The sequence below is a fragment of the Teleopsis dalmanni genome, chromosome 1, assembly GCF_002237135.1.
Source record: "Teleopsis dalmanni isolate 2A chromosome 1, ASM223713v2, whole genome shotgun sequence".
Lineage (NCBI taxonomy): Eukaryota > Metazoa > Arthropoda > Insecta > Diptera > Diopsidae > Teleopsis > Teleopsis dalmanni.
This window is the reverse complement of record NC_051846.1, coordinates 17,837,387-17,846,251: the sequence shown is the minus strand read 5'-3', so window position 1 is coordinate 17,846,251 and position 8,865 is coordinate 17,837,387. Positions and strand designations below refer to the sequence as shown.

The 8,865-nt window shown below is 30.3% G+C and overlaps 1 protein-coding gene across 1 annotated transcript; it reads left to right on the top strand.

The window, feature by feature from the left end:
- The first annotated feature begins 2,904 nt into the window (after window positions 1-2,904).
- On the top strand, window positions 2,905-6,302 carry LOC119672093 (monocarboxylate transporter 4). The gene has a single exon (XM_038083061.1). The coding sequence runs from the start codon at window positions 3,568-3,570 to the stop codon at window positions 5,941-5,943; it is 2,376 nt and encodes a 791-aa protein (XP_037938989.1). The 5' UTR covers window positions 2,905-3,567; the 3' UTR covers window positions 5,944-6,302.
- The last annotated feature ends 2,563 nt before the right edge of the window (window positions 6,303-8,865 follow it).

The window sequence follows — 8,865 nt, the reverse complement described above, 5'->3', positions numbered from 1 at the left end:
CAGCTAAAAGGCGCCAAAATTGTTCAAAATTTATTATCAAATTAATAACATATAAATTTAGTATTGTAATTAAGAACCTCAACATAATTTACTGAAATAATTAAGTCTTATATTGAAAATGTGATTGAACACATAACTTACCCTACCTACTCTCTATAGATTTCACATCTATTGGAACTGAGCCACTCAATTTAACTTAAATATAACTTTACGTTCTTTTTGTGCAAATATACATATATATTATATTATTATATATATATTATATATATTTTTATATTATATTATATATATTATTATATATTAAAAGCAAGGTGCCAGCTAACAGCTCAAAGACGTGAAAGGAAGAAAGAAAAAAAGTGTCAGATATAAAATTACCACCAAGACAAGACTTAAAAACCATCAGAATTATGTTACATAATGTTTATGTAAAAAACGTATAGATAAACATTATCACTTTGATCTTGCCTATAAGCCTGAGAAGCGATCATGCACTCGTCAACAATCTAAAATTTTTATCCGATTGCGTATGGGAACCTCAAAGCTTTTTCATCAAACTGTCCATTTTGTAATAGCACACCATCCATAGATCATATACTTAACGATTGCCTTTCTTTTAATTCTATTCGTAGTAATATCTTTTCAAACATCTTACCTACCAGCCCATTAAAAACAATTACTGCTAAAATATACTTTTGATATATAAATATATTAAAGCCTGTAATCTAGTCAATAAAATTTAATTTATAATTTCCGAGCTGAGCCCTGGCAGTTACCACTCGTTGTTGTTATCTTAGGTATAAGATTTTGTATTTTGTAATTAATTATAATTAATAAATAAACATTATCACTGTAAAATAACTTTGAAAATTCATTATTTTTTTTGTTTTTCATATCATATATAAGAAAATATAGGTCACGAGATATCAGTAAAATTTTATGTCTTCGAGCACGCCATGGACCATCCGTTGATAGTCATTTATTATTTAATATTTATTAAACATAACTGTTTTTATATATTTATATACTCATGTAAACACGTTTTTTATATTTTGAAAATCTCAATTTTATCTAGCTGAATGAAATTCGACAGTTATAACTCCTTCAATATAATTACATTTATGATATTATATGCATTTGATATTTCACCAACACAATCATCAACTTGTTGTGTCCACTCTAGCCAGGTGTAGGGCATAAAACCATTTTTGTTTACTAAAGCAGTTATGGGAGAGCAGAAAAGCACTAGTATCAATGAGAGCAGCACACAGTAGTAGCACAAAACAATTTTCTCTCAGTCAGCTGTCAATTTGAAACTCCCAAAATGATTTTTCATTATGTTATGCATAGAAAACGTAGTGCGCTTGAGCCAGAGCGGAGATAAGCGCTAGCTTCGGCGTCAGCAGCAGTAATAGAATTTATTGAAAACGTAGATAATAAAAAAAAAAAACAAAACCGTAAGGGAGCAAGCAATTTTATGCAATAATTTCTATATAAATTCCGTATAACACTTTTGAAAAATGTGACGTTGAGTTTTTAGTTTTCGGTTTTTGGTTTTCAAAGCAATTGGCACATTTAAGAGAGTCACACTTGAACTAGCAACAGCAAAGTGAAGCAAGCAGCGGCCGCAGCACAACGACGACGACGACATTAATGTATAAAAAATGTTTGAAATTTTACAAGAAAATTACTAAGATTTTATTTTAATTTAAATAAAACATTGTGTTGTGTTGTTGCTATTTTGTTGTTGTGTTATTTTGTTGTTTTGTGGTTTTATGAGAATAATATTTTTTTATTTATATGCTCCTTAATTTTGTGTTTTTATTTATGTAAAGCATTTATCGATCACACACCAAACTGAACGGTTGTATAAAACTTTGTATAAAACATTTTCAAAGTCAAACGCAAATAGAAAAAATTTGCAAAATTAAAAAATTATAATAAAAAAATTGTTGAATTTGCATTGTAAGACTACAAACAAAAAAAAAGTATTTTGTTGAGAACTAAAATTGTTAATGTGAAATAAAATTTCAATAAAAAAGATTGTGCATATAGAATAAAAAATAAATGTGAAAAAAAAAACAAAACTTGCTTTATTTTGTTCAAATATTAAGTTTTTAAACAACGAAAATACCTCGAAAATAAGCAATTTAAAAACCAAAACGTAACAATTTCTAAAACAAAAACAAATTTTTTGTATATATTATATATTGCAACAAATATTTGAAGGAAAACACAACACAGTATGAGTCCAATTGGTGAGAAATCAAAATCCAATAAGAAAAATGCAAGCAGGAAAATGTAAAATGTGAATAGGAAAAAGACTGCGTATTTTGCCATTGACGAGAACAAAGTAATATAAATTAAACAAGAAAAGTACAATATAACAAAGAAAACAATACTTATTGTTCTTTGGAATTGTTTTTATTTAACAAAACAAAAATTAAATCATTATAAAAAAAACAACAGAAACAAACCTCCTCTGCAATATTTGTGATGTTTAAAAAAAAGCAATACCAATCGTAGCACAAATATAGCATATACCATATTCCACAACATTTATTGTAATTACTATTATTTATAAATTAACAAAAATATGTAAATTTTACAGCTCACAACTGTTATTTAAATGTTATTAAAATAAAGAAAATAAACAATAACAGTGCTTTATAAACGTATAAACGTAGCAAATACAAAAACAAACTCGAATGTGGCTTTTTTAAGAATTTAATCATTTCAAAATAAAGTTACACTAAGTAAAAAAATAAAAAGTACTTTAAAGATAGAAAAAACCCTCAAGTATTAAATATTGCGTTACCTTTAAGCTGCTTTAACCTTAAAAAGCAGGTACTTGCTTAAAAAAATTAATACAAATTAAATTGATAATGAAATTTTTATATACAAAAACAAAAGAAATACGATAAAAATATATTATATAAAAACAAACAACAATGTAATAAAGCAAACGTATACAGAACGATAAATAATATTAAATGAATAATATCAATAACAATTATATCAGCACTAACTGAAAACACACATACGAAGCGAGAAGTGCATTGAAGCAGAGTGAAAAGTGGTATAAAGTAGCAATAGCGAATCGCTCTCCGACTCCGAGAACAGCGGCGACAGTGGCAACAACTAAAACAAAAACAAACTCAACGCACAAAAACAAATTTTCATATGTGCTCTCTTGTCGATATTGGAGCAAAATTGGAGCGTTCAATATTTAATTGAATTCAGAGCACATTACAACGGCAGTGGGCTTGCTGATTTTATTTTGAATTATACTCTGGCGGTTAGCAGGCGTGCATGAACAAAGTGACAAACGTCGTGGTTGTTTGTGGTGAAGTGGTGGAACGTTTTTGTTCTTTGAGAACAAGACAGTTACAGTCACGTTGTGTGCAGGAATGTTATAACTATTGAAAAAATTAAACTTTTCAATTATTAAACTGAAGAGTTAGTTGTCCTTTAAACTTTGCAAAAGTGAGAGAAAATAAAAAAAAACAATCATATTAAATCAATCAGAAATCCGTAATAGTTTATTAATAATAAATAAAGGCGAAAGCAATGGGTGATTCAAATGCTTTGGGTTCTAGTACTCGTTTACGTAAAATTGAACGTACCGATAGTGAAATAGCCTGTGAAGAAGCCGCCCGTCTTACAGCTGACATACAAGAAGGTGTAGGTAGTCCAGAAGACGATGATGATATTAGTGACTACGGTGAATTGCCACCTCCTCCAGATGGTGGCTATGGCTGGGTCATTTGTTTTGCCTCATTTATGTGTAACATGATAGTGGATGGCATTGCATATACATTTGGTATATTTTTGGGTGAATTTGTTGACTACTTCGGAGAAGGCAAAGGCAAAGTGGCTTGGGTAGGCAGTTTATTGAGTGGAGTGTATTTAAGTGCGGGTCCGATCGTTTCTGCTTTAGCAAATAAATACGGTTGTCGTACGGTTTGCATTGCTGGTAGTATTATTGGTTGTATCGCTTTCGTGCTGGCCACTATAAGTACTTCGGTAAATATGCTAATGATCACTTATGGCGTTATTGGTGGTTTCGGTTTCGGATGCATTTATTTGCCAGCTGTAGTAGCAGTAGGATACTACTTTGAAACTAAACGTTCGCTTGCCACTGGTATTGCAGTTTGTGGTTCCGGTTTTGGTACATTCGCCTTCGCACCACTTGCAACATATTTACTACAACAGTATGGTTGGAAAAATGCGCTTCTTATTTTTGCCGGTTTAATATTGAATTGTGCTATTTTCGGTGCAATGATGCGTCCACTGACGTATCCAAAAAAGAAAAAAATCAAACCACTAATGCAGCGTATGTACGAGGAAAAGCAATTGCAACTCGAACGTGGATCCTTCACAGGGTCACATTTTACTGTACAATTACCTGATGGTTCATTCGAGCGTAAATTAAAAATGCCACTTAATGCCGACCCTGGTGTACATTCCAGTCTTAACTTGGAATTGTTAGCACAACAGAGCTCTTTGCAGCCTGTTTCAACACTACCTACAATTACAGAAGCAAAAGTTGTAGATTTGCAAAATGGTAATCAAAGTCCACCAAATGTGGACAGTAATGGTCAACTTGATGTTAGACGTACTGCAGGCAGACGCACGCATCGCAACTCAGAAACCGATACTAGCCCCTACAATTCATCTGATGCCATGATACGCAATGCTTCACAACCTGCTTTTAGTATTGATCAACAAAGTCTTCCAAAGAATGGTTCGGTACCATCCTTCAGTCGTGTTCGAAAAACATCCGCTAGCGAACGATTTCAACCTTCATTAGCCGCTATACGTGCATCATCTCGTGGTGATATCGATAGCAATGGTGTTGAATTAGGTTATACCTCATCCAAAATGTCCTTATCGCAACGTCCAGAAAGCAGTGGTAAAATGGTACGCCCATTATCACGAAAAGATATATTCTATTCCGGTTCTGTAACTAATCTACCGCAATATCAATCACAAAAATCATTAACTAATTATCGGAATTCAGTGCTCTCTTTGACGAAATACGAAAAGAGTATGCAAAGTGTACGTGTACATGATCCCCTAGCCGAAGCTGAAAAGGGACGCGAACAATACGATTTATGTCCATGTTTAGGTATACCAGATTCTATTAAAGCAGTCTTTAATACCATGTTGGATGTAAGCTTATTGAAAGATCCTGTTTTTATGCTCATTGGTATATCTAACGTTTTCGGCATGGCTGGATTGTATGTGCCATTTGTATATTTGGTTGACGCTGCTAAAATGGTGGGCATTGAAGAAAATTCAGCTTCATTTTTACTTTCAATTATTGGCATCACTAACACATTCGGCAGGGTAATTTGTGGTTATGTAGCTGATTTTCCACAGGTAAATTCCTTATTCCTAAATAACATTTGCTTGCTGATCTCTACAGTTGCTGTAACGCTAACACCACTTTGCGCCTCATATGGTGCTTACGTTACAATGGCAATTTTCTTCGGTATAGCTATTTCCGGTTATATTTCGCTAACGTCAATTATTCTCGTCGATTTACTGGGCCTTGATAAACTAACAAACGCATTCGGTTTACTTATTCTCTTCAGAGGATTTGCAGCTATAATTGGTTCACCATTAGCTGGAGCAGTCTATGATGCAACACAATCTTACGATTTACCCTTTTATATGGCCGGTGGTTTATTTGCATTATCGACAATAACTAGCTTTTTAGCACCATGCCTGAAACGTTGTACAACAACTGAAGAAGTGCCAATACATATAGATGCACTTGAACCTATTAACGAAGAGCAAGGAGAGGAGGAGGATGAAGAGGATCAACCTATAACTATTGTGCCGAAAATTGTCAAAACATTACCCAGCCCGCAGCAAGAGGACGGAAAACAGAAGTTTCCAAACGACATAACAGCTAACGCCGCAGAATCAAAGCTTTAAAAATAGAATACCTCCATAAGTCAATAAGCGAAATTTAGAACTTTAGTATGCGGGTTTGAAACAACGTTAAGACGATAGATAGGAGGAGAAGGAGTACGCAACGCAGATAGACAAAATTGTTGTAAGTTTTGCCAGAGCGATATTTTTTTTAAAAAACTTTACAAATTAATACTTTTACAAATATTAAACGCATAAAATTACTTAAGCTTATTATTTTTAAAACAAATTATACATTATAAAGATTTAATACTATTATTCATATAGAACAAAATAGCTTTTTAGCTAAACACTGAACTAATGTACATTAAGAAAAATACCTTAGCTTAGCAATTTAAACAAATGAAAATAATACATAATGCTAAAAATGAATTATAAACAATTAAACAAAATAATTATTAATTAAAGAAGATAAAGTAAAGTACGAGTATTGAAAAATTAAGATATTTATTAAGAGAGGAATTGTACCAAAAATTTATAAACCAAATTTAATTAGAGAAAGATACCTTCAACTATTATTATGTTTTGGTCTATTGTGTTACATTAACAAAGGATGCGATATATGAATTATAAATATTATATTTGTATACATAAATTATGAAATTATAAAATTATATAATTATGAAATTATGAAATTATTAAATAGCATTAGAATTAATTTATTTTTATGAACTTGTATGCGTGTTACTTGTGGTCGTTGAAATTTGATGTAATCTTGTAATTATAAATGGAATAAATGTATGTAAAAAGACAAGAGAAACTTAGAATAAAAAAGTATAAAAAAGGGGTTTTATATATGTAGAAAGGCATGCTGTTTTAAAATTATAAACTCGATTATGAGATCTAAACTATTAATTATATTGTATTACATACACGTGAAACAAATATTTGTATATATAAAATTTTATGTATTTGCGCACTGTCAGAGATTGTCGTTATAAACGATAAACTCAGTGCTTAACTAACTGTTAGTATTACAAGAATTGTGTTATATGTACGTACTTTGTTTTAAATTAAAAAAATATATTTTTCAATTTTTATTTAATTGCTCAAAAGCACTAAAATGATGTTAATTAAATCTAATTGAAGTATGAAAGAAATTGAATGTAGAATTCGATTGTTTTTAGGGAGAACATTACATGTACATTAAAATTATACAAATATACAATAAATGTAAACATTTAATCAACATATTCAATATTTTCATAAATTTTAATTAACTTCAAGTTTTCTATTCTATAATCTATACTTTCAATCAATCAAACGGAATTGATGCGAGAAAATTGAATACGTTCAAGGATAACAAACAACACTACAAGTCCGTATAGAACTACTACAGAGAGCTTAGGATAGATAGTTGTTCTTGTACTTAATTGTACGATAAAATTTTGTTAATATTTAGTTGAAATATTTTTTTATATATTTAGAATTATAAATTGAATGTATATTTATTTATTTTCAAATCAAATATAATTAATTTAGTTATTTAGTGTATAAAGTGACGTTGTCATTATTGGTCAAATTAATACTGTACGATATGCATAAATTTATTGTAAAACAAATAAAATAAAATTGTTAACGCATAGAACGCATCAATAAAATTTACAACAAAAATGTTAAACATAATTTGCCATATTTTAAAGCGAAATAATTGATAATAAAAATACAATAAATTACAACTGAAGAAGAACTGATCTTATTTTAATGTACATACTAAAAGCATTTTATTAATATGCATATGTTAAAAATTTAGCGCCCATATAAATAATTAGCAAGTACTTAACACTTCAACGGTGTAAAGGAATCAGAGATCGAAAAGCTGCTTACAATTCTATTGAACTTTAAATACACTGTAAAAAATCTATGCTCAAATAACATACAAAAATATCAGACAATATTTTCAAATGCCGCAACAATTGAGCATTATAAGAATTTTACTACAAAGATCTAATCGATCGTATCTACATATTTGAAATCTCTCCGCAACATCAATCACCAAGTACCACTCACCACTCTCTCTAATGGAAATTTCTCTATTCGAACAAAAAGGCGTCAAACAGAATTCCCAAGCACTGATTATGTAAATGCAATTTGGACTATAACATACTTATACATAAAATTCAAGTTTTAGACCATGGTCATAAGATATATATTAATATCTGCATAAGATAAGAACTTATGTTTAGTTTATGGTTGGAAAATACCACTACGGTAACTATATAACTATATACAGATGTTTGCTGGTAATCGATTGCATACCCATGAATAATATAAGTTTAATATCTAAACACCCATATGTCAATCAGTATCTATAAATCTATGACGTACTATTCTTTTCTCAAAAAATACAAATCACATAGTACACTTACACCTGGAGTAGAAAAGTAAATTAGAAAGGATCAAAACCAGTAGTTTTATATCTCTTATAACCGAGCATTAACTAATGGCAGGTACGTACAGGCACTACAAAAAGAGACGAAAAAAGAAGAATAAAGAAAGAAGGACCTTTCTGTTATTGTACAAACACCGAGCTTTAGTAAAAAACCTAGCATCTGAAAAACTCTTCTTCGAGAACTTCAAACAAATATCAGAAACTAATATCGCAAACTAGATATGATTCCCAATAAAATTTAAATAAATTAAATTTTCAATAGTACTATAGTAACTGTGTAGCAGATGACAACTGGCAGGCAATTGCGAACTCATGAATTATACATGTTAAATATCTAGATACCCACATGTCAAAAGGGGAAGATATCTAAAAACTAGAGCCGTAAGTTGAACTTGTTACAGATTCACTCTTATACTTAGATTTCTAACTGAAAAAACGAGATAGTTAAACTGCTATAAGACAGTACAAATACCATAAATACTGTAACACAAATTAATTTATTCAATTAATTTATACACTATATACACATTAAG

Coding starts and splice junctions, on each gene's coding strand:
- LOC119672093 (XM_038083061.1), top strand. CDS start 3,568: ATGGGTGATTCAAATGCTTTGGGTTCTAGTACTCGTTTACGTAAAATT.